Source organism: Polyodon spathula, chromosome 2 (genome assembly GCF_017654505.1).
Source record: "Polyodon spathula isolate WHYD16114869_AA chromosome 2, ASM1765450v1, whole genome shotgun sequence".
Classification (NCBI taxonomy): Eukaryota; Metazoa; Chordata; class Actinopteri; order Acipenseriformes; family Polyodontidae; genus Polyodon; species Polyodon spathula.
Genome location: NC_054535.1, coordinates 35,236,604 through 35,263,133, shown reverse-complemented (window position 1 = coordinate 35,263,133; position 26,530 = coordinate 35,236,604). Strand labels below are relative to the sequence as shown.

The following is a 26,530-nucleotide window of genomic DNA, read 5'->3' as shown; positions in this document are numbered from 1 at the left end:
TTTTGAGAGCCACTGTATGTACTGTACAGTGCTTTGTGATACTTTTGTATAAAAAGCGCTATATAGATGCAATAAATATATTTTATGCGTAACATATGCAACTAGACCAATGCTGAAATTTGACTGGCCCACAGCAGCCATGTTTTTTGTTGTTGCAACTTCATTTGGGCAGACGTTAAAGAAAACCCTATTTGAAACATGTATGCCAAGTTTTGCTTCCATCAGATTAGTGGTTTTGGAGAACACAACATTTGTGTGTTAATTAGGTTATCCTACATGGCCACCATACCACTGAAACAATCAACTTAATTTCAACCCTAACCATGTATACCAAGTTTCAGAACTCGAGGAAGTGTTTTTAAATATGGCTGCCAAACCACGTGACCAATCGCGTTCATTCAGCTGTGGACCTTAGTTCCCACTGCCATCTACAACTCTGAAATCAAGAGTTTTCTTGCAACGGTTTTCATTTTACGCAACTTTTAAGGTTTTGATGGCAGAAAGGATAATAATAATAACAATAGGCTTCCAATAATAATAATAATAATAATAATAATAATAATAATAATAATTAAGCACCTCAGTGGCACGAGTCTCTGCATGGTGACTTCAACTGCGGAAACTCACTGAATGAAGTGTTGAAGGCCACCACAGGGGAAATCAGTTTTGTGTGGGAAAAATGAAGGACCCCACCCACATGTTTTGTCTTGCCAAAATAATTATAATTCTGTCATCTTTTTAATTTAATTTCACGTTTAATGTAATCGTTATAAACGGTTATGGAAGTAAACTTCAACTAGCTCCTGGGAGGCTGGAGACTGTATGTAACATACTGCCACTACGAATCGTATGTAATCATCTTGTCCAAAAAAATTATAAAATTACACAGCTTTTAACGTCAGTTTCCCTATATCCGTGCCCTACTATAAAGAGTTGTCGAGCCCTACTTACTGTTGTGAGCCAAGGCTTTAAGCAGGCAGTCCAGGCATCCCTCCAAGCTATCCTCTGTGCTCTCAGCTGCTGTTAGCTTCAGCTTCTTCAGGGCATCACAGAAGTTATCTGCTTGGATGACAGGAAACAGAAAGACATCAGGCTTCCATATATTGTACCTCACCTTCAGAGCTTACATGTTAGCGGTGAATCTGACCACATGCCCTGCACAAGGGGTCCAGTCTAACATGGAATACTGGTCACAGAGCTCAAATACTGTAGATCCACAGGGCAATTCTACCCCCCATATTCAGCGCAAATAGCCAAGTACACACTGCCAGTAGAATTCCCTGCTGGACAGTGAAATAAATCAATACAATCAAATCTATCAATAATATCCAGAAAATGTTTAGAAAGTGAAAATACTGTTATGGTCTTGGCACTACATTTAGTAAATCGAAATACAGGGTGATTAGAAAGTAAGCTTACCACATCAACATATCTCACAAACGGTAGGGCATAGGAAGGTGAAATTGCATACGGTTGTTAAAGGAACCTTGGGGATGGAAATGCCACAGTTATTAATTGCTGTCCCTAGGGGGTGCCACTATGACTTACCTTTGATAAATCACAAGTGTTCAATATGGGCTTCCAGGATCCACAATGAATTGCATTTGTGTGACAACGGACATTACGGCAGCATTACACATCTCATCAGGTATGCTGCCCAGACAATGGAATCCTTGAGGTCCGGAATTGTGCGAGGGTTCCCTCGGTACACACTTTAAGCGACTTGATGACTTTAGGTAGTTCTATAACCAGAAATCTGCTGTTGTAAGGTGCAGTGAACAATGTGGCCATTCACAAGGAAAGCAAAATGAAATTATTCTGTGCTGAATGTGCTCCTACAACTCGTATTTCACCTGGTCACCAATATGCGGAGAGGCACCATCCTGCATGAAGACTGTAGTGTTTATCACATTTCTTTGCTGCAGCATAGAAATGACATGGGTTGTCAGCATGGTGTGGTATGGTGCAAATGTGCACCTTGCTGATGGCTCAAAAAAAACAACACGTAATAACAAAAAGTTAGCCATAAAGTTACACCACACTGTCACTTTAACATCATGTAGGGGTCTCGCAAATGTATGTAGATTAATCTCTGACCAGACAACCCAGTTGTGCATGTTCACACTTCCAGACAGGGTGAAGTGCGCTTCAATAGCCTACAGGATATTAGCAGGCCACTGGTAATCCAATTCCCATCGTGCCAAGAACTGCAACGCAAAATCGACACGTCTGATGAAATCAGTCTCCTCCAATGCTTGAACATGATGCAGCTTGTACGTAAACATTCGCAGAGTTGAACGAAGAGCCGTATAAAACGGTTGAATTGCGCAAATCCAGGCCGCGGGCAACAGTGTGTGCGCTTGTTCTGGGTTGTTCTGCTACGGCTCGGCTGATCTCCACGACAACTTCGGATGGTGTCGGTGGTCTGCAGCTACGAGGCTTATCACAGGTGCAACCCATTTCCTCAAATTTTTGGATTAACCCGTGAACATCAACTCTTGAAAACGGCCCATTGCGGACGTTATGCACGCTACAGAATTCTCCGAGAGCTGCCTCGCATTGCTTCCTTTGCTGTTAAAAAAAAAAAAAAAAAAAAAAAAAAAAAAAGCACAACACGTGACCAGTTCACCTCTCTGCACACTTGTCAGCTTCATGTTGCTTGACTGAGCTGCCATGCGAGTGACAGGACTAGTTATACCCACAGTACTGCAGTATGGAAATACACAGCAGTAACCACAGTGGCACCCCCTAGTGACAAATTAATAACTGGCATTTGCATCCCCATGGTTCCCTTAACAACCGTATGCAGTTTCACCTTCCTATTCCCTACTGTTTGAGATATGGTGCGTTGATGTGGTAAACATACCTTCTAATCAACATCAGTTAAATCAAAAAATTAAGATTCAGACGTGTAGTTACAAGAACAGGTTAACACCTTCACTAAAATAGCCTGTGTATGGAAATGTTTCAAGCCTTTCATTTCTACTTGCTTCAGAAAATAAATAAATAAATAAATAAAACTTTAAAAAAAGGTGCTGGGCAATAGGACCCTAAGCTTAAAAAAAATATCACGTCACACACCACTCTCCCATCACTGGCATCACTGGGAGGTGAAGGATACAATTTAAGTGTGTTACAGTCAGCATGGTTTTGTTTAGTATATTCCCTACTGAAAATGATAACAAAAAGCATATTAAAAGAGTAAACAAAAGTATTTCATAGTTTTAAAATGGTATGCTAACTTCAAAAAGCACTGTGCCTGTTGCATTCAATTAGAAATGTCAAAGCTTCAAGGCTATGTGACAAAAACATCACACATCCACTGCTCTGTAATCAGTTGAATATGTTAGAAAGCTGTGATGCATGCAATCTTCACAGTGAACTTGCACTCCACCGTTTTTCATGACCTGCTTTAATCCAGCAAACCCTTTTAGCAGAGAGGCTAAATGCTCCTGCGAAGATGCACAAATTTGCTCAGAAGACACCCACTCCCTTCATTGAGCTTTCAATAGATATGAACTGAAGAAAGCAGCATCACTGTAAAATTCTGTTTTTGTACACAAAAGGCTGCGAATAACTACATTGTCTGCAAATGTGAACTCCATAATTATGTAAATCAAACATTTTTATTGTACAGCTGAACATATTACTCATTTTGACAAGTTAGAACTGTAGCCACTATTCCAATTACTTAAGTGATAGTGCCCATCGATGGAGGCTCTACCAGGTAGTAGTTGACCATGACTGCATTTACCATGAACTTATAATAAGTTATAAACAGTTCAGGGCTTAATCATAAAAAAAGTGGCTAAACAAAGTGCAACATTTAAACATGACAAAAAGTCATCCCGTACAGAATAACGATCAAACTAATCAGTTCCTACCTCATTTCATTTAATCCAACACTCTTTATAGATTTTCAACCAGGGGCGCTGGAGGGGGGGGGGGGGGGGGACACGACATGCCCCCTCCCTTTGACAAAAGAAACACGTGCACAGCGGAAAAACGGCACTTGCACAAGTAGACTATAATCCTGGGCTCTGGAGAGTTGGGACCAGAATTATTCCGGCTTAAAAAAAACAGGCTAACAGAATTGAATCAAATCTTACTTACACGTATAACATTACGTCAATTGGTTGCATAGTTCCTACTAGGAAGACACTCTTGTGCTTGCTGCAGTAAAGACATACATTCACTTGAAAAGAAACACTGGAATGTTTTTATATTTAATATACAGTACCCCCTTCTGTAATGGATAGCTACTTTTGGTGAAATAAATGCAGTTCTATTTAAAATCAATTTTATTCATCAGAATCCAAGTCAGTTTCTGTTTTTAGGTTGTGTTGAATTAGTAGAAAATGGACAAGGAAACATTTAAGGATTTGTTGGTAACAGTGGTCCCATCATATATATGACTGTAACACTGCAGTATTTTATTTCATGTGCTGAGAAACTGACAATTTTAAGCAAAGCCAAAAATGTCAATCTCAGTGCCACTTTACAGTTGAAAAGTCCTACTACCCTTCCAGAACTCAGTCATGAAAGTCAACTTGTACTGGTGCGTACTGCATAAGAATAAGCAGCTGAAAAAATAGTCAACAAGATAGCAAGATCTCACACCACATTTCAGCCATATACTGTCACGCACAGAAGTGCATTAGGTTATTATTATTTAAATTGGCATTTACTGTTCAATTAAAACATTGGATGCACATGTCTTTAATGTAGGCTACTGTACAGGTCTGCTGCTGTTCAGAACATTAGAATACACATTGCATAATTACGTTTGTCGACTGGTTAATACATTCTGTTAACTGATCGATTGACTGATACCAAGTCATAAAAAAGCCATCAGTTGCTCAGCAATGAGGTATCATACATGCTGTACAGTAGGAGGATGTCTTCAGTCAAATGTCCAGTTGTTCCCTAGCCACTGTATGCAGTCAAATGGAAATCTGGGTCATTTCAGGCTGCAAGATGACACAGCAATCCGCTATCACCATGGAAGATATCCCGAAGACAGGGAGTTCTTGTTTTGTTCTCATCAGCAGATAGTTACAGGCTACTTTTACTGACTTGTATCTTCCAGCTTTCATGTAGGTTTTCTCGTTTCCCCCCTACTTTCTGTTCTTCCTTAACCTCTTAAGGTACACAAGGTATTGAGCGGCAATACCTTTCTTCTTAAAATATGTTGAGAGTGACTCAACTATCACAAGGGAACTGATAATTTGTAAACCCTGTTTCGTACACATAAGTCATTATACATTTTTTATGGGATACATACAGTGCCTATAGGAAGTATTTACCCCCCTTGTATGTTTTCACAGTTTGTTGTTACAACCTGAAATCCTGATGCATTTAAGTGGGATTTTGTTTTCTTTGATTTACACATCCTACTCAACATTTTCAATGTGTGAAAAAATGGGGGGGGGGGGCGGACAGACGGACGGACGGACGGACAAATCAAGTAAACAAAAAACCTGAAAAGTCTTCATTAGATAAGTATTCACCCCATTTGCTAAGACACTCCTAAATAAGCTCAGGTGCAACCAATTGCCTTCAGAATTCACACAATAACTTAAATGGAGTCCATCTGTGTGCAATAAAAGTGGTTCACATGATTGCATATTAAATACACCATTCTCTGTAAGGTCCCACAGTTGGGTAGTGCATTCAAAGCAAAGATACTACCATGAAGACCAAGGAGATTTCAAAACAACTCCGGGATAAAGTTGTGGAAAGGCACTGATCAGGGAGGGGTATAAAAAGATTTCAAAGGCACTGAATATCCCTTGGAGCACAGTTAAGTCATTAAGAAGTGGAAGGTATACGGCACCACCCAGAATCTGCTTAGAGCAGGCTCTCCTCCCTAACTGAGCAGCCAGGTAAGATGGACATTGGTCAGAGAAGCCACCAAGAGGCCAATGACAACTCTGAAATACCTACAGCGAGAAACTGTCCATGTGTCAACAATAGCTGAGGTACTCCACAAATCTGGCCTGTATGGAACAGTGGCAAGAAGGAAGCCATTTCTGAAAAAAACCCATGTAAAACCCTGCTTGGAATTTGCAAAAAGGCATGTGGGAGACTGAAAAGAGGCAAAAGATTCTGTAGTCCGATGAAACAAAAATTGGCCTAAATAAAAAACGTTATGTTTGGTGCAAACCCAACACAGCACATCACCCAGGTAACACCATCCCTACTGTGAAGCATGGTGGTGGCAGCATCATGTTATGGGGATGCTTTTCATCGGCAGGGACAGGGAAGCTTACCAGGGTAGAAGGCAATATGGATGGCGCTAAATATAAGCAAATCCTTGAGGAAAACCTGCTACAGTCTGCAAAAGACCTAAGACTGGGATAGACATTCACCTTTCAGCAGGACAATGACCCAAAGCGCACAGCCAAAGCGACACTGGAGTGGCTTAAAAACAAGAAAGTGAATGTCCTAGAGTGGCCCAGTCAAAGCCTGGACTTGAATCTGCGGAAAAACTTGAAGATTGCTGTCCACCAACAATCCCCATCCAACTTGACGGAGCTTGAACAATTTTGCCAAAAAGAATGGGCGAATATTGCACGATCCAGATGTGCAAACCTGGTAGAGACTTACCCCAAAAGATTCACAGCTGTAATTGCCGCCAAAGGTGGTTCTACCAAGTATCAACTCGGGGGTGAATACTTATCTAACCAAGACATTTCAGGCTTTTTATTTTTCATTAACTGCTATTTCATAACACAAATTCTCTTCCCACTTCAGAGTGTTGAGTAGGTTGTGTAAATCAAAAGGAAAACAAATCCCATTTAAATGCATCAAGATTTCAGGTTCTAACACAACAAACTGTGAAAATGTTCAAGGGGGGGGTGAATACTTACTATAGGCACTGTATGTCCCTTCTAATTTATCATCATGTGTATTTTAAATAATAACCTAATTAATTTAATAAAAGCTGTATTTTATTAAAAAAGAACTAAAATTAAAAGTTAAAAAAGCTTGGACTTTTAAACCACCCCTATTGGGAAGATTACTTCCAATATACTGTCACAAAGCTGCCTCCCAGCACACCATGCTACGGTACACTGCCTGCTAGACATCACTTCAAATGTCATGCTTGTATAGTAAGATCTAGTCACCCAAGTCTCTTGGGTATGGGATTTAGCTGCTTGTCACACAATGTTTACTCACAGTGGTACCGTAGCTCACTCAGCAGCAACAGTATCATCTTTGGGTAATTAAAATGGTCTGGGTATTGTTTATAAGCTACTGTAGCAGTCTTAATTCCCAGAGCAAGATAAACAAAGGGACCAGGCTCACACAGCTTGCAAAATTAAAATAGAAAGGCCTGACGAAAACAAATAATACTCAGCAATGCTTTTACACTCAGTGCTTCAGGAAGCCATGAATAGTTCAGACTTTTACATTTTTATGCTGTGCCTTGTGCCCATCCTCACAGAATGAGACAGCACTGTTCTGACCTAATTTCATGCTGCAGGTAGTCAGTAAGCAGCAGAGACTGGGTTTTTTCAGAAATGCATACTGTAGCAAGGCTGTCAGTTGAAAAAGACCATTGTCGAAAGATTATTAAGTCTGTTTAATGAACTTTGTTTTGGTTGCTTTTTTAGAGCTATTGTAACAAAGTGTGAAAGCTACAGTAACTATGCACTCTATGCATAAAAACATAAAATACATCAAGCACAGACCTTTCACTATGTTTGACGAACAGGTTATCAGCAGGACAAGCAGCAGAGAGAGGGATGAGTTAAGCATCTACTAGGATAAGCCAGCTGGATAAAAACCCAGTTGAATTCTGGAACTAGAATGCCTTCTGATTTCCTGTTATGATACAACAAGCAAAGCAGAACCAAGCTATTTCTGCAGCTTCTGTGCTTTCTGAACTTCTACAACTGGTGTGACTGTCAACAGACTCTGCAACTGTCTTTCCCCCGCAAGTGTAAAATCATTTCTACAATATTTCTAAGGGAGAACCGTTAATACAAAACTAAATAATTTACTTGAATCCTGAGGGGGCTAAAAAGTTATTACATTTATGGCATATTCTTTAACATCACATAAATGGTGTCGTTTTAGTGTGATGTGTTCAATTATTCATTGGCGATTAAGTCTTCATACAACTTTGATGGTTTAATAGCATATACTATGTACTGTACTGCATGAGGCAGCTTCAAAAGCTTGATACTGTATATTTTTTCAAGAAGATATAGGAAAAGAAAGCATGTACTATGTGTGCCATTTCATCGGCTCACACAGTGAACCGCGATATTTAATTTTGACAATACGATTATCAATACAGTGACCCCTGTATCATTACTTCAAGTAAAATGTTATCTGCGAACATAAACAGGAGCATGCATTAATCAGTGTCTACACTGATAATTATTTATTAGAGTGTACTCTAGCAGCCTCACCTACCAATCTCTGTGTGTTCAGGGTTTTTGTGAAGCCCGCAGGAAGCTGAGTGGAGGCGGGTTATTAGTGTTGATAATGGAGCCTACACTAGAAACATTCAATCGTGCAAAACTATCTGCAACATCTGTGCGTGCCAAAAAACATCACCCAGCCACTAGTGCATTTCACTTGAAAAGATATGCATCCCTACTGTATTCTGGGAAACCCTCTGGAGCCAAGGTACACTCTTCCTACCCGTTGTTATATAACTGAAACTGCAGTTCCTGAATTATACCAATATGTTAAACAAGCGGTCATACAAGAGCTTTCCAGGGAGGAGAGGGTAACGCTGACCTGTGATGGCTGGACCTCACGAGCAACAGAATCATACGTGACAATTACTTGTCACCACATGTGCATGGATTGGGAACTGCTCTTGCATGTCCTGCAGACAAGGGCTTTCCTGGAAAGCCAAACATGTGAGAATACTGGAGTTCTGCTGTAATCAGCTACTGAGGAATGGAACATTGCAAACAATGACCCTGCAATAGTGACTGACAATGCTTCCAATATGGATATTGCTGCTCGTGAAGCTCATACGACGACACACATCAAGTGCTTTGCGCATACTTTGTATTTAGCATGTCAGCGTGCACTGAAAATACCTTCTGTAGCTCACTTGCTGGGTAGAGTTAAGCGAATTGTAAATTTCTTCAGAAGAAGCACGACTGCAAGTATAACTTGCTGAACAAGAAACAAAAACTGCTAGCCCTACCAGAACACAAGCTGAAAACTACAGAAGGCACAGAGCAACAACGATAACTCACCAAATGTTAAGGACAGTAAAGCCATCATAGCGCGAGACCTAAAGAAGAGGTATTTGAATGCGAGACACTGCATATTGCTTCAGCCCTTGATTCTTGTTTCAAATCTTTGCCTTCTCTCAAAATCTGAGAACATGCACACCTTTGCAAAAGTGACCACTGAAACTGCGGAACTGTGGTCTCAGAATTGTGGTCTGGAGACTCAGAACCAGGTAAGCTAACGTTAGCTTTCGGGTAAATAAATATCTTTAGTAAAACATAAACTATTTGTATTATGTAACAATCTAAAATACAACACAAATTGCTACAATATCCTACATTTTTTGTATTTTATTTAGTATTATTATTTTACCCACTAAGCTTATCTTCCCCTGTGTATTTCATGTTGTTCCATACCTTTTAAAAGATCAAAAATAACTTTAAAAGTCATATATGCAGTGCCTATAGAAAGTCTACACCCCCTTTCAAATTTTCAACTTTTGTTACCTTATAGCCTGGAATTAAAAAGCATCAAAAGTTGTTTTTTTTCATTTATCTACACATCCTACCCCACAACTTCCAAGTGAAAAAAAAAAAATCAATTCGTTGAAAATTAATTAAAAATAAAAACTAAAATAGCTTTTTGGATAAGTGTCCACCCCCCTTGTAATAGCCATTCTAAATTAGCTCAGGTGTAACCAATCGCCTTCAAAATCACACACCAAGTTAAGTGGCCTCCACCTGTGTTAAACTGCAGTGGTTCACATGTTTTCAGAATAAATTCAGCAGTTCCTGTAGGTTCCCTCTGCTGGGTAGTGCATTTCAAAGCAAAGACTTAACCATGAGCCCCAAGGCACTTTCAAAAGAACTCTGGGACAAAAGTTGTTGAAAGGCAAAGATAAAAAAAAAATATCAAAGGCCTTGAACATCCCTGGAGCACAGTCAATATGATTATTAAGAAGTGGAAGGTGTACTGAACTACCAAGACCCTGCCTAGATCAGGCTGTTCCTCCAAACTGGATGACTGAGCAAGGAAGAGACTGATCATATAGGCTACCAAGAGGCCAATGGCAATTTTGCAACAGCTACAAGCTTTTATGGCCAAGACTGGTCAAAGTGTGCATGTGACAACAATATCCCAAGCACTCCACAAATCTGGCCTGTATGGTAGGGTGGCAAGAAGGAAGCCATTACTCAAGAAAGCCCACCTTGAATCCCGTTTTGAAGTATGCAAAAAAAAAAAAAAAAAAAAAACACTCAGGAGATTCTGTAGCCATGTGGCAAAAAGTTTTCTGGCTTAAATGCAAAGGGCAAATCCAACACAGCTCATCACCCAAAGAACACCATCCCTACTGTGAAGCATGGTGGTGGCAGCATCATGTTATGGGGATGTTTCTCATCGGCAGGGACTGGGGCACTTGTCAGGATAGAAGGGAAAATGAATAGAGCAAAGTACAGAAAAGTCCTTGAGGAAAACCTGCTGCCCTCTGCAAGAAAGCTGAAACTGGGACAGAAGTTCACCTTTCAGCATGACAATGACCCAAAGCACACACCCAAAGCTACACCGGAGTGGCCAAGGAACAAAAAGGTAAATGTCCTTGAGTGGTCCAGTCAGTGCCCCGACCTAAATCCAGTCAAATTTGTAGCATGACTTGAAGATTGCTGTCCATCAACACTCTAAGGAACTTGACAGAGCCTAATTTAAAAGCATGAAACTCTGAGGCACTGACACAACAAAATGTGAAAAAAGTTAAAAGGGGTGTAGACTCTTAAGGCACTGTAGCTTGGTGCTTAAAAATGGAAAGGAACACGGCAATGTCATAATATGGCTTGTTTATTGACAGATATATTGACATTTATGTTAACAGTTATTGACATATATGTGGTCAGCGTGAGCAAACACTAAAACTAGAGACTTTCCATACTCGCACCCAAAAAAGGCTACAGTACATCTGAAAAAGCACGTCATTAGTCTGACTGAGAATATGCAGTAATATGATATGACAAATATAACAATCATTGCTTTTGATATCCACTTTTCCACATTAAATTCTTCCACTCACTGTGGTTTTATATTAAGGTTGCCATTTTTATTCTGTACATTTTTTCTGCACTCATGCTGTGACCATAATAATAACATATGTATTATGACCGTGCCATTTTGAAGCAATTTCACATTGCAGATTCTGACATTTACAGGAAGACAGACAAAGATGGCAAACTGATACATCTTGGCTGTTCTGCAAGGTGAACAGCTATTCACATCTTTATTAGCCATTATTTTGGAAAACCTCACCATGTGCCATAAAGAGACTTCAAGAAACAACCATCAGTCAGACCAACATATAAAATTTATATTGAGCTGCCATTTGCACACAATCATACATCTAGTACATGTAGTGAGGATGAGAAACCTTTCCGGGGTTTCCCACAATATCTACTGTACCACAAATATGTCTATTTCATACATTTTGAGTACAGATGCACTGGACCTAGTTATTATTACTCTTGCTACTTTACAATACCACTTTCATAACGAGATTGTCAGATGCGCCTGCAACTACTGTACATGATCGCCATGCCACAGCATGACATACAGTGCAGCAATAGCCCTCTACTGCAAGGCTATTGACAATCCCGAAAGCTCAGCTCAAAATTGTGGGAGGGCCGTGCTCCTTTCTGCAGGCTGATGTCACTTTTACTGTACACTTGTGTGCTTTTTTTGACAAGGCTCTGAGGCACTTTACAAATCCCTACTGTTTCATTAGTCATGCTTATTTTAAGTGGTCTACCATTTTATGTAACCCCAACAACATCATAGGAGGCGGTGTGATCCAGTGGTTAAAGAAAAGGGCTTCTAACCAGGAGGTCCCTGGTTCAAATCACAGTTCAGCCACTGACTCGCTGCATGACCCTGAGCAAGTCACTTAACATCCTTGTGCTCCGTCCTTCACGTGACACGTTGTTGCAAGTGACTCTGCAGCTTATGCATAGTTCACACACCCTAGTCTCTCCATGGTGCCTTGGATAAAGGTGTCTGCTAAATAAACAAAGAACAACACACTGTAACAAATGTATTTATTTTTTTTTGTTCGTGGGTAGTAAGTGTTATTTCCTAATTGCTTATGCCTCAAAAGTATAGAAAATGGCTATTATTCCCCACAAACTTTGCTTTTGTGACCAGGACAGTGATATTTCAAAATATCACTATTTCCAATGGGAAAACGGGCAAATGTGTGTCTTTTTGTTCACATAAAGTCAGAAAAAAACAACATGTGAATCCAAATTAACATGTATTTATACTAAAGTAATCTCAAAAAACTACTCACTTCTAAATCTTTTGTATTCATTTTTGTATTACTTTAATATAAATACATGTTAATTTGGATTCACATGTTGTTTTTTTCTGACTTTATGTGAACGAAAAGACACACATTTGCCCGTTTTCCCATTGGAAATAGTGATATTTTGAAATATCACTGTCCTGGTCACAAAAGCAAAGTTTGTGGGGAATAATAGCCATTTTCTATACTTTTGAGGCATAAGCAATTAGGAAATAACACTTACTATCCAGGAACAAAAATTGTATTACATAGTGTAATCAATGAAACCATCTTATCGTTGACATACTGGTCCTTGAAGGCAGTGACAGCAAACACAAAGCATCTCAAGTAAATTATTTTAGAGTAAGGAAGATGAAAGTAGCCATTAAACATTACAATAACATACGGTAAAAAGGGCAAAACTTACAAGTAACTATCTGACAGAATGCATGGTTTGTAAACATGAAGAAAAAATAAAGTAGTGGGTGTATAAATTAAGTATTTCTTTATTTTAGCTCACTTACTAAACAACCTAATATCCATAAATACTAGCTTGCCATATGAATCTGCTGATCCAGCCTTTCAAGACTGAATGTACTCTGCACTACCAAGGGCTGTCACACCTGCTTGTCTTCAGAATTATTCTGGGCTCCATGGCCATAGTCAGGCTGCCCCAATAGAAAGATTAAAAGGCAGTCTTTCTAAGCAGGCTGGAGTAAATGGAATTGATTCCCTTTTGCAGTCCTGCAGTACAAGTGAAGCAACAAATAACTTGTATTATATATACAGTAAATATATATTGTTGGGGGTGTAAGAAAACACACAAACACTAAACTATGAGTTAGTTAAAAAAAAAAAAAAAAAAAAAAAAAAAAAAACTAGTTTATTTTAATAATAGAATACAAACAGAGTAGCTAGCTCTGGTCTCAGTAGGATGTACACCTGAGCCCCCAGACGCTGCACTGCATCATCATTTATACATGAAAGAGCTTAATCTGCTCAAGGCACAAGACATGCACCATGTCTGCAATGCTGCACAGCGCTTAATTTTAACAGAGTTTTCTCAGCAAGAAAAAACGTCATTCAGTCAAGACCTTTCATTGACTTTGTGACATTTCTCCTACACCCCACCCCCACCTGCAAGACTGGCCTGAAGTGGCTGGTAACTCACCTACAACCACTTTCAAGTACCTGGGCGTACATAAGCATTTGGCTTGGTCGTGGAACAAGACACCCACTGACCTTCAGCTCACAGGAGGTGTTACTGGGAAAAGCTGATGTGAGGGAACCTGAATGGATATATTTGAAGAATATCAGGGCCCGGGTAAAATAACTGGGCAAAAATAAACAAATAAATAAATAAATACATGTATACATTTGATAGAAAATAAGGCTCAAGATAGCTTGGCTGAATGTTTCTGGCTGCATTCCTAATGTTTTAATTGTAGCAAGGGTATGTTCTTGTAGTGGAGACAGCAATGACAGAGCTCCCTAATCCTGTCAAAGGTCTCCATAACAGAAACCACTTCCAACAGCTGCGAGGCCAGCTGATGAAAAAGACGGCAGCCCCGTCACATTCACAGATGCTTAAACTCCAAATGAATGATTAAAATAAGCGCTTCAGAAACAGGGTAGGAACTTAAGCCCAAGGAACTAGAAAATAAACAGGGAGGAGTTGCTGGAGTTCCACAGGAAACTCACTCCAGCAAGGAGGTGCACACTGCTGTTGTTTTATTCAGCACAACCTAATAGGCGAACACGTCAGTCAATAACTCTTACCATTTTGATTTTGTCTTGGTGGTACTGATACTCATCTTATCTAGCATGGGTCGAAATTCATCAAATATAGATTTCACTAACGGTATATTGGATTTAGTTTTATTAACCAATTTTGGGGACTTAACATTTTATCAATAGCATGAAATAAGACCATAATCTTGCAAGCATTTTTTATTTTTGTCAAATATCTAAATATTGCAGGGGTCACTACTGTATATTGCTATACTCACACATCAGTAAATAAAACGTAAGATCACTGTAATTTAAACAGAATACCAAAAGAGAAACAAGAAATTATTGAAGACCTTTCCAAGATATTGGGCAACTGTAGTCAGCAGTAAAAACTGGACACATACAGTACCTTAACTTAATAAGTATCAGGGCTCGCAAAATCGCTAGCCCGACGTTCCGTGACAACCAAGTCGGACAACATGTTTTTTTTGGCTGCTTGCCCGATGGGCATTGCAACTTTTTTTTTACTCTATAACAAGATAACGTTCTGTGCTTTAATCAAATAGAGGTTTCCCAATCGAGATTCCGCTCACAGGTCATCCTGGTAAAACATGTTTAGAGAAATCAATGTTTTTCATTGGTAATGCTTGAGTGATTTCCGGGGTAAGTACACACACACATTGCTTGTAACCAAATTCCACGAGGAATGCCCTGTGTAATACCCCTGACAACTCATGCAATCCTATCTAGTCAGCGCACTGGTATATGTTACGTGACAGTGTCTGCTCACTGAAAAGAAGAGTAAAACAGACACTACGACAGCCAAAGTATATACTTTTATATTGAAGGCTAAGTTACAGACTTGAATTACAAGCTACTGTACTCTGCTCACCAAGATTCACATTTTGTGATCTTGTTATTACCTTTATTAAATCGTTAACGTTATTTCCCAACCCAGGAAAAATCGAATACGGCAGTTATTATCACTGCCTCAGATTTAGCACGTAGCATGTTAAAATCGCTTTTTTCATTTCTTTAATGGGATTAATAAAATGTACCTGTCATTTTATTTTAAATGTATGGTGCTTGCTTGTAACTTATTGTACAGAGTGCAGCAACAGTCTCTTTGCTTTGCTTTGACTCTTCTGTCCAGTTCATCGCATACAAGTTCTATGGGATTGAGGTCTGGAGACTGGGCAGGCCAGGTCATTAGATTGAGTTGTCCTTCACTTTCCTTCTTCGCCAGATAGTTCTTGCACAACTTTGAGGTGCGTTTCGGGTCATTATCTTGCTGAAGAATGAAGGACTGCCCAACTAGCCATAATCCGGATGGAATGGCATGCCTCTGAAGTACGCTATGATAGCCATTCTGGTTGAGCTTGCCACAGACTTGGTAAAGATCACCAACTCTGTCACCAGCAAAGCAACCCCAGACCATGACACTGCCTCCTCCATGCTTGACAGTGGAAACCACACATGCAGAACTCATGCGCTCACCCTCTCTGCGTCTTACAAATACTCGGCGGTTGGACCCAAATATTTCAAATTTTGACTCATCGATCCATAAGACCGACTTCCACTCCTCAAACATCTTTTGGCCCAGGCAAGTCTCTTCCTCTTATTCTGCACTCTTAACAATGGTTTCTTTGCAGCAATTCTTCCTGTTAGGCCAGCTTCACGCAATCTCCTCTGAACAGTTGATGTTGAAACATCTGTACTTCTAGTAGCATTTCACTGAGCTTGTATTTCAGGGGCAGTTAATCGCCGGTTTCACAGACTTGTGACTCTAATTAACTTGTTCTCCGATTCTGAGGTCACCCTTGGCCTGCCTGACCTTGTTCGGTCCTCATGAGTGCCAGTTTCTTCAAATCGTTTGATGGTCTTGGCCACAGCAGTTACAGACACTTACAAAGTTCTTACGATTTGTCTTAAAGATTGACTTTGATTTCTTAAAGCAATTACAGACTGTCTTTTTTCTTTGCTTAACTGAGCGTATTTTGCCATTTTCTGCTCCCTTACATTCAGGAATGACAAACTTGTGCCTATGCTACCTATATTTATAGTAATCATGGACCCTCACCTGTTAACAATAATTGGTTACAAAAGGTTAATTAGGTAACATGCTAGTTAACTCACAGAACATCTAACAAAGACACTTTTATACTTAGGCCAGTGATCTAATACTGTGCTATAGACATTTCAGACTTTTAACTGACTTGGGCTTCAGACTGAAATCCCCTTGCTTTGGGTGACCATTTCATTGAAATTGACAAGATTTACATTTTCATTTAAAAATTAAATTTTTGAATGAAATTCACTTATGATTATCAGCTTACATAAGTACATGTATCATATAATGAAATATTAAGTGTTTATAGACAAGTTTATACAGTTAAAAGCACAGATAATCATGAAAAACCTGGTTTCAAGCAGGTGTACTCAAACTTTTGACTGGTACTATATATCACATACTATTTACATCCTCGCTATATGGCCTTAATTATACGACTAAATACTGATTTAAAAAAAAAAGTTTGGATCAGAATCCAATATCATCTCCCTTACAGAAAAGAAACATATTGCATATAGTATACTGAAGTATACTTGTGCCAAAATTGTCTGGTTTTAGTATACTATTGGTACCATTATTCTGTCCTATTTTGGCACAAGTACTGTATACTTGCAGTATACAACTTTGTATATTCTTTTTTTTAACTAATGCAATGTAGTTCTCAAATATTGGGCATTTCTTAGATTGTATCTACTCTTTTGCATACCTGCATTGTCTCTTGCTAGATATGCACCTCCACATTCTGACAAATACTTTCAGAAAACCAGAAGCAACTTCTGCTCTGGATCAAAAAGCTATAATGCTCTGTGGCTGCCCGTCTATGTGGATTACTATCAAAAAACTAATAGAAACTAACTAAAACACAAGTCTGGTAAAAACAAATGGAAATCTAGAAAAAAGTATGGAATTTTGATGTTGAAAAGGTATATAGAACATAAGAAAGTTTACAAACGAGGGGAGACCATTCGGCTTATCTTACTTGGTTGTTAGTAGCTTATTGATCCCAGAATCTCATCAAACAGCTTCTTGAATGATCCCAGGGTGTCAGCTTCAACAACATTACTGAGAAGCTGGTTCCAGACCCTCACAATTCTCTGTGTATAAAAGTGCCTCCTGTTTTCTGTCCTGAATGCCCCTTTGTCTGATCTCCATTTGTGACCCCTGGTCCTTGTTTATTTTTGCAGGTCAAAAAAGTCCCTTGGGTCATGTCACAGAGACGGCCGAAGTGGGCGGCGTCAGAACCAGGAAAGGTAAGGCAATACACAAAACACAGGACGGATGAAATGAAATGATGAAGACGCCTGTTGGCGCCGGTTTAATACAAAATAAAAGGTTTAACAAACACGAAAAACACAGGACACGGCACTCTACGCCAAAATAAATAGACAAACAAAAACAGACTAAACTTAACAAAACGGTGCACGCACAGACACTGACAAACACGGTGAGCGGATACTTTCTCCTCTTATTATTACTACTACTGCTGCTTATTTCCTCCGTCTCCAATCCCGTTCTCCGCTCACCGAACACCCAACCGCCAGTATGTGACAACGTGCATCTATATATACTATTGTGCTGGGATTCAATTACCAATTAATTATTCACTTGAATCCCAGCACGTGAATTAATAAAGTGCAATTCCCCGTGCTCACATATTACTACATTTTACTTGCACGTGAAGTGCTGTGCAATCCTCGTGCCTAAATACACATATACATTTTTAAACACTCGTGTTACAGACCCGTTTATATCCCGTGTACCAATGTCTATACACCAACATTTAAACACACCACACGCAACACATAACAGATAATATACACAGGGGCGGGCACTTTGTTACAGGTCAACATTGTCAATACCTTTTAGAATTTTGAATGATCGTATCAGATTGCTGCATAGTCTTCTTTGTTCAAGACTGAATAGATTCAATTCTTTAAGCCTGTCTGCATATGACATGCCTTTTAAACCTGGAATAATTCTGGTCGCTCTTCTTTGCACTCTTTCTAGAACAGCAATATCCTTCTTGTAGTGAGGTGACCAGAACTGAACACAATATTCTAGATGAAGTCTTACTAATACATTGTAAAGTTTTAACATTACTTCCCTTGATTTAAATTCAACACTTCTCACTATATATCTGAGCATCTTGTTTCCCTTTTTTATAGCTTCCCCACATTGAACACAAACTAGGTATCTCCCATATGATATTTATAATGCACATTTTTATTATCTGCGTGCAGTACCTTACGCCTTTTTCTATTAACCTGTTAAACCCCCAGCCTCCCACAGGCAATTTCCGCCTGGAGGGCTATGACCTTAAATAAATCACATTATCTTCCAAAGTATAGACAACACAGGCATGGTTCAGGGCTTGAATTCAAGGTAACCCCCTGGCCATTAGGACTATAACCTCAGATTTGATATAATTCTTAGTCAGTACGACACAGGAAGGAGATATCCAAAAAAAAAAAAAAAAAACAAGAAACACTTTATTTGTTTATATTTTATCATCATTTTTTCACCATGTAGCACATGAAAAGAGCCAGATTTTTTTTCCAGTGCTTCCCCAATATGTCTACTACACTGGATATTTGAAACTGATTGAATAAAGGGATCAAATTTTACATGAGTTTTTACAAAGCTAGGCCCAAGGGTCCCCAAACCTCTCCAAAAATTAATATTGTGTAAATCTTTATGGCCAGTCATACACTAGTGTCTTGAGCAAGTTCTAAAAGGGAGGTTACCTTCTAGCACCTCACATGCTATATATTGCCACAAATTAGATTTTGTAATCCTCTTTTTTACTTATTTGTCCAATATTTCATTCAAAAGGTGGCCTTTATGGAGAGCTTTGGGGCGCCCGAAATGTATCCATGATGAGTATGCATGAAAAATACTCTTAGTTCATATGCCACAACTGTCAGGCACATTGCTCTCACATAACTGTGTGTTTGTGCAGGAGAATGTTGCTACTGAGATTTTTTTGTAGCTCTGAATTTTCAGTACCTGAATGTATCTGTTACTCATTTGCTTGAAAGTATGTAAATGTCAAGAAGCAAAATAATGAGATTTTTTTTTTTTTCCCCCAAAATAAAGTGGTTACATTCATTCAAGCACTGCTGACAGGAAAAAAAAATGTGTTGATTATTGGATAAAAGGTGTCTGCTAAATGTCTACAACAACAATAATAATTTGTTAATAATAATAATAATAATATAATAATAATAATAAGAAGGATTGCAGACACCTTTGCTGCTCTAAATCAGGCTGTCAGACTGAAAACACCTCAGTTCCTTTCATCTTTACTTTGATTGACATGTGACAAACAAAGGAACTGAGTGAGTGATTGTTGGAGCAGGCAGACAGCTTATCTTGAAAGGCTAAGAAACCTACACTGTCTCTAGGTGAGTAACATCACTCCTTGTAATCATGGAAATATAAAAAAGTTTGCTAAACACTCCCATGCAATAATCCAAATCAATGAACATCAATGAGAAAATAATAAAGACGGCCGGGAAGCAACAATTACTTCTTTCAACTTGTATTGGATCGTAAAGATCAGGGACCGTATACAGCAGCACAGCACAGATGAGACATGGTGTTGCTCTTTACTATGCAACAAAAATTGTTAAAAAAAATGTTTTTTCTACATGCCCCTTGAGAGTCAAATGGTTGCATTTTCTAATAACACTTACAGTAAAAATGCATATCGAAAATGACGCATAATAATAATAATAATAATAATAATAATAATAATAACAATAATAAATGTAGTGTGGATCCATTACACTTACAAATCCTGAAGAGGCTCCAATCCATCTTCAAATGCTGCTTCACAGACGCTGAATCAGCGCTGTCCAACCCAGAAAGTTCATTTTCGCCGTCACTTTCACTATTATGCTTCTCCTCCAAAACTTCAAAAAGACTGAATCGACTTCTTTTGGGATGCTTTGGAATACTGCTCGCCATTTTGTTCGATTTTATAAATTTTACAAATTGAAAAATGATCAGAAAACGGTAAGAAACCTTGATCCTATGTGTGTAACACTGCGCTCCCGTTTGCAAATATGTGTCTTGTTTACGTACGCACATCGATTACTCTTCAATGGATGAGGCTACAAACAAAGTCAAGGTATGAATGGACAGCTTGTGACCTCCCCTACAACTTGATCAGGGAGATTTCACCATCAGCAGATACATGTAAGGCCAGAGCATCGAAACGCACAGCTAGTCGATCAGAGTTGTTTTTGAACCGTGACGTACTAGATACATTGCGAAGGGAATATCTCAGCGGTGAAATGGCGAATTAGAAAAATTCCTTCGCTGTTTGACAGTAGAAAAACAACGTTTTTGATATTGAGTCAGTTTTTTTTGCTGTTTTGCTTTTGTAATAATATAACAGATGATTTCTGAAATATAATGTGTAATTGCAGTATCACTGTTCCGCCCGCGGAACAGGGGGGCTTAAGAGGTTAAATGTCATTTACCATGTGTCTGCCCAGTTCTGAATCTTGTCTAGATCATTTTGAATGACCTTTGCTGCTGCAAGAGTGTTTGCCACTCCTCCTATTTTTGTGTTGTCTGCAAATGTAACAAGTTTGCTTGCTTACTATGCCAGAATCCAAGTTATTAATGTAGATTAGGAATAGCAGAGGACCTAATACTGATCCCTGTGGTACTCCACTGATTATCTCACTCCATTTTGAGGTTTCTCCTCTAATCAGTACTTTCTGTTTTCTACATGTAACCCCTCCCTAATCCATGTACATTGATTTCCTTGGCGTGAGATACCCTGAGATACTGTTCCTATATCGAGTACAGTGTACTTTATACAAATCATTTTTTTGGACAACCAAATGTCGACAATGGGCAGCCCGAAGGGCAAGTACCATTACCAAAATTTTGCGAGCCCTGAGTATGTAGTGTTTTAATTAAAATGTTTTACTATTGTATATTGTGCCCCTAAAGAATTTATTTCAACTAGTTCAATTATTTATTTATTTGTTTTTTAAATTGTACTGCAATCTGGCGATTATCAGACCTTGGAGTACAAATTGTGTCCTTGAGATCCGGATTCCTAGATATTGTTAAATTATTAATCGATTAAGACGTGGAATTGTTTCAATTAAAGTCTTTAGTTTACAGCTGGAACAAAGACCAAGAGCTCTCGGTCTTGAGGACTGGAATTGCGCACCCCTGCCCTGAGCTATTGTATTGCTATAGGTAAGCACTGTTTTGTTAAGCTTCAACACCTATAAATATTCACTTTAATTTACACTCTTCCTGCTGCTTTGAGTACTGTCTTTTGCATTAAGAAAACATAGTGATTTTTCAGCCAGGAGCACCAACTCAAGGAGCAGAAATGCAGCTGTCAGGCAGGTCTATAGTTAACAGACATTTAGGGTGCAGAATCTTGGGCACATGGCACCCCATAAACTGCTCCCATGTAATCATGACTAGTCCGTGAAATATTTCAATCCCTCCTTGCGGAATCACCTTGACCAACCTCCCCATACTAGATAGGCCCAATCTTAAAAACAATGTGCACACACAGTTTAAGGTATTAGCAGAGGAATTAACCCTAATCCCTCAGAAGGCATTCCATCATCTTGCCCATCATACCCAAAAATGTCCAAAATCCCTAGGAGGTTGTTACTAGTGAAGATGACCACACTGGTGCTACATTCTTGTCATAATGTAGCCCCAAAAGGTATTTCAGGCAAATTCACGGCTGAAAAGAGCGAATGGAATAAAAGTATTTTCTAACAAAAGTGGAAAGCAATGACAAGTTGTTTTGCAGCACTCAATTGTTAAACAACGTCTTGTTTGCATACAGTATGAAAGCACCTTCAAAATTGTTATAATAAAGCATTCCACAAAATAAAGAACACACATAACTTGTGCTAAAGATTATTGTAACCACAACTGGATAAGCGATTCTCTATATAGGCCTATCTCTATTGACAAATACACATTGGCTGAATTTGCAATGCTAGACAAACACACTTCCAGATGTAATATATTTGAACTGCTTTACCAAGAAAAACAAATCCTGTAGTGCCAGAGTACAGATTTATTTTCCAACATATAGACAATCAATTTGGTGGCCTAACAGCAGCACATATAAAGTACTGTAAAATGGGGTTCTGTACCTGTGTAGCCATGTGGCATAGCAACACACAACTTTCTATATGGGCCTTAGCAGCACAATTCTCCAGAGATCTGCCATCCACTCAGGCAAAATGTACTCATACCAGGCTTGCCTTCTGTCTAAGTGCAGTTAAACACAGACAGCTCAAACACATGTTTCTCCATATGAACCCAGGTCCTGACACTGTCAATAACGTGAGTTGAAGACTGTTGTAATCAAGTTTGACTACAACTGGATGAGCCACTCTTTATGGGAAATACTACAATTACTGTACTTGCATTTAAAGTCTAATCTAAATTGTACCCCAATTGGAATCAGTTGAAAAATCAAGATGCAATCCTAAGGGAGCTTTGCAATATCCATTTCCATTCTCCCTCCTGAAGTCATTTTAATTCCAGGAAGCAGCACTCATACATTCTTCTGTATAAAAGAAAACCCTGATTGCAACCTGGGGGAAAGGAGTGCCGTCTGCCTGGGTTAAAAGAGAAAACGTGAACTTCTAAGCAACAGGACTAAAAGCAACCAGCAACTCATGATGCCACGAAACTATTTAAACAAGATTCTGCTTTAATTACAATGTCAGTCATCACAGGGTTGAGTGATTGAAAAATCCCTTGCTCAGTACTTAAATTACGTGGCACTTTTACACAATGTTTGACAAATTACACTGCAATGCCATAAATGTATTCCTGGAAGGGCAACTACATACCATCTAAGTATACATTTTGGACCAATTATTCTGAATGACTTGTCATGAATATCATTACCGATCTGGCTCTAGTGAATATTTATGAATAAATTTAGGCCATAATTGGGTCCGTTACCGTTAACTGCTGATGTTATGCCTTATAGTGTATTCGGTGTGTGACCTACAGTACATGTTACACATTTTGATAGATATCATCAAATGTATTAATGTTACGTAACAAAACAATATTTGTTTGGGGCATTTGACAATGGCTTATGTTTCGTGTGTAAGATATTATATTATCTCAATGTGGTTATTTCACATTTCACAGCACATTTATGCCTAAAACACGAACGAAGCAGCAACCAAGTGGCTTGCCTTTCTAATCTACTTTTCATCAGCTGTCAGTATATGAATGGCGTTAGGGAAAAAAGGGCGAGAAGACAATAGAGTGTGGACATATGCAGTGAGAACAGCTCTGAAATTTTCCGAATGGTCACTTTACAGTACTTCTCACTTCTGCATATTTTACTGCATTCAGTTTCTTATAAAGTAAAAATCTTGGGTTACCTTAAGTTAACATTCGATAGTTCAGGATTAGTGGCAATCAGACTGTGAAACCAGCAGTTAAAGGTCTCTGTGTTGTTATTAACCAAGATCACAACACAAGCTACACAAGTTTAATTGTGTACTGTTTGAATATACAGCTTCAGGGCTGACATTTAATAAGATGCTACGTCATGACATTCTAAAGACTGACAGCCCAGCAATTTTAAGAAAGCTGCAGAATATGAAGGTTTTATTGTTTTGGAGGACTCCTAAATGCTAAAGTACAAAAAAATGGGTGTCCTGAGGCACCTCCAACTATTTAACTACAGTCTTTGGCTGAAAAAGCACCACAGACTGTTTTTGGATTTTTATTTATTTTTTGTCTCATACATGGGAGTGCTACACACAGACTCCAGTTTTACAGAAAATCAATACCAATTTTAGGCAAGTCATGTTTATAAGATTTTCAAATGCAGCAGTTTTTTCATTATCAACATGGATTTTCTTGCCATGAACATTACTTGTGCATTTAAGGGTTTGGCACTCAATAGGGTTGTTACTGTATTCTGCTAGGACAAGTCAAATGGTAATATGACAATGTTCTGATTTTGTGCTGTAAGGGTATAAGTTGCTGATTCGTTTTTCAATGTTTTAAATGAATAAATAACATTAAGCGTCCTAATAAAGAATGAAATACAGCATTTTTTTAAATAGCTATAAACTAACTCCACCATTGCTCCTCAGTTTGTGTAGTGTAAACTTTAAGCTGAATGTATGGCAGGACAAAATTTCAGATCCTGAACAGTTGTCCTTAAGCAAGTCAGTCACTGTGTCTGTCCTTTAAGCCCTACTGACTTGAAATAATACTTTATGGGCAGTGTTTATTTTGAGTAATGCTGAGGTCAGAGCATATCAAAACAAGATTTATTATTGTAACTGTTTATACAACCTACAGATCAAACAAACATGACTGACCTAACTCTTGACTAACAGCTGAAGGGTGTGTTTGCAGTAGCATCCTAACAACTTGATCACAAAGTATTAAAATTGTATCAATATATGTGTTAAATTAAAAAAAAAAAGCAGTCCTACCAAATACCGAGTATCATATAGTAAAAAAAAAAAAAAATTAAAAATGGGTGTTTTCAAATTGCATTAGTGTTTCAATATGTTATGCATTTAATGATGGATTGATGCTAGTGTATGAAGGTACAATGTTAATATTTTTTCGATCAGTGGTTTAACACATTCGATACAGATAGCTACTGTACTAATATTGCATGATTGAAATTTCAACTGCATTAAACGGACCACTGTGTGAATCATCAATAGGTTGTAAACGCCAACGCCTCTTTAAAAAAAAAATAAATAAAAAAAAAAAACCCACTAACAATAACTGCACGTGGATTGCATAGCGCATTATTATACATTACAATGCACTTGAACAACTGATGCGAATTGGAATGCAAATTCACCACGGGATGCACACCAGCTGTACAGTGTAGAATAAGCAGATAATAAATCAGCAGTTTGCCTCTTAAGCATGCAACGTGATTTAGATTTGCATTATGGTACGTTTACTTACAGCATCTGTAAAACTGTTTAAACATAAACGTGACCAATTATAGTTAACAATAAGGATCTGAAAATATTAAATTGACTCCAACAAATAACGAAGGAATGCGTTCAATACTGGTACAAAATCACTACAATGTCAAATACTAATAATCCATGACTGTAATCATTTGGACCAAACGCTGATCTGACTAACATTTAAGCATGTCTTGATAATCAATTGAATGAGTATCTTTAGTCTCATTCCCAATTTGACAGACACAATACGATATAGGAACTACTGCGTAACTTGCCTAAACAGTGACCAGTGTCAATGAATTACACGACACTAATGGCAAAAAGATTAACTGCTGCATATTTTGAATTTCATAATGTAACAATAAATCTGTGAATGTCTCGACTTACCCATTTGTAAAGGCTCGTGGAGTCCACACTACAGTCCCCTGAGTGTATGGTTTTGATGATGCTGAGGGTCTAGACAATGCACTCAAACTATTATAATTTTTATGTTATTTTTTCTAAACTGGAGAAGTCTCAGAATAGGGATTTTAGTCACACTGACGTCCGGGCAAGGCCCACCTCACACCCGCACCTCACCACACAGATAACGATACAACTAGCACACACGCTTCAGATTTCTTCCGACGGCTGCTGCTGCTGCTGCTAACAATACAAAGATGCAGGCACCCAACAAAGTTAACGGACTCGGTTATGTAATGTATCAAGGGAGCCAGATCTAAACACCGAAATTACATAAATCCTCCAATCTAATTATTTACTTCCTTCACTCTACAGCCAGGTTGCAGCACCGACTCTCTGCAGGACAAAAGCCCGCCCCTTCGTTGGATTTCATTGGCGGTTTGCTTTTAGTAGGGATATATTTGATTTTGATTTGCTGAAATCTTTGTCTCCCGCAAACACCCCGCCTTCTTCACCCCAGCTGTGAGCTAATTTTTGTTCTGCACTGGCCTCTCAGGGGTGTTTTGTTGTTTAGCGCACAATAAACACTTTACAATTTGACAAACGTGTCGCAAGGGGGTAAAAAAGACCGAATGGAAACGCATAATAAAACATACATGGACGCTGGACCATACCCGAGTTTAGTGTTTGCTGCCCTCAAGAGTTTTGATATTTGGACAGCACATTTCCACAGCTGTCTGTATTTAAAACAAAAACAAACAGAAGGTTACCAGTAGTCAAGATTCATTGTGATGAAACTTACTAGCTAATTTGCAT

General features: G+C 38.7%; 1 protein-coding gene across 3 annotated transcripts in view; it reads right to left on the bottom strand.

Annotated features, from left to right (window-relative positions):
* Positions 1-26,136, bottom strand: part of LOC121295686 (rap1 GTPase-GDP dissociation stimulator 1) — a 74,538-nt gene extending 48,402 nt beyond the window's left edge. The window contains exons 1-2 of one of the 3 annotated variants that reach the window (XM_041220653.1): positions 25,700-26,136; positions 952-1,062 (exon numbers count right to left, since the gene is read on the bottom strand). In XM_041220653.1, coding sequence (XP_041076587.1) covers positions 952-1,062; positions 25,700-25,703 — 115 coding nt within the window. In that variant the 5' untranslated portion in view covers positions 25,704-26,136. The remainder of the gene's footprint in view (positions 1-951; positions 1,063-25,699) is intronic. The other 2 variants (XM_041220661.1, XM_041220671.1) reach the window with 2 other exon arrangements.
* Positions 26,137-26,530: the final 394 nt, after the last annotated feature.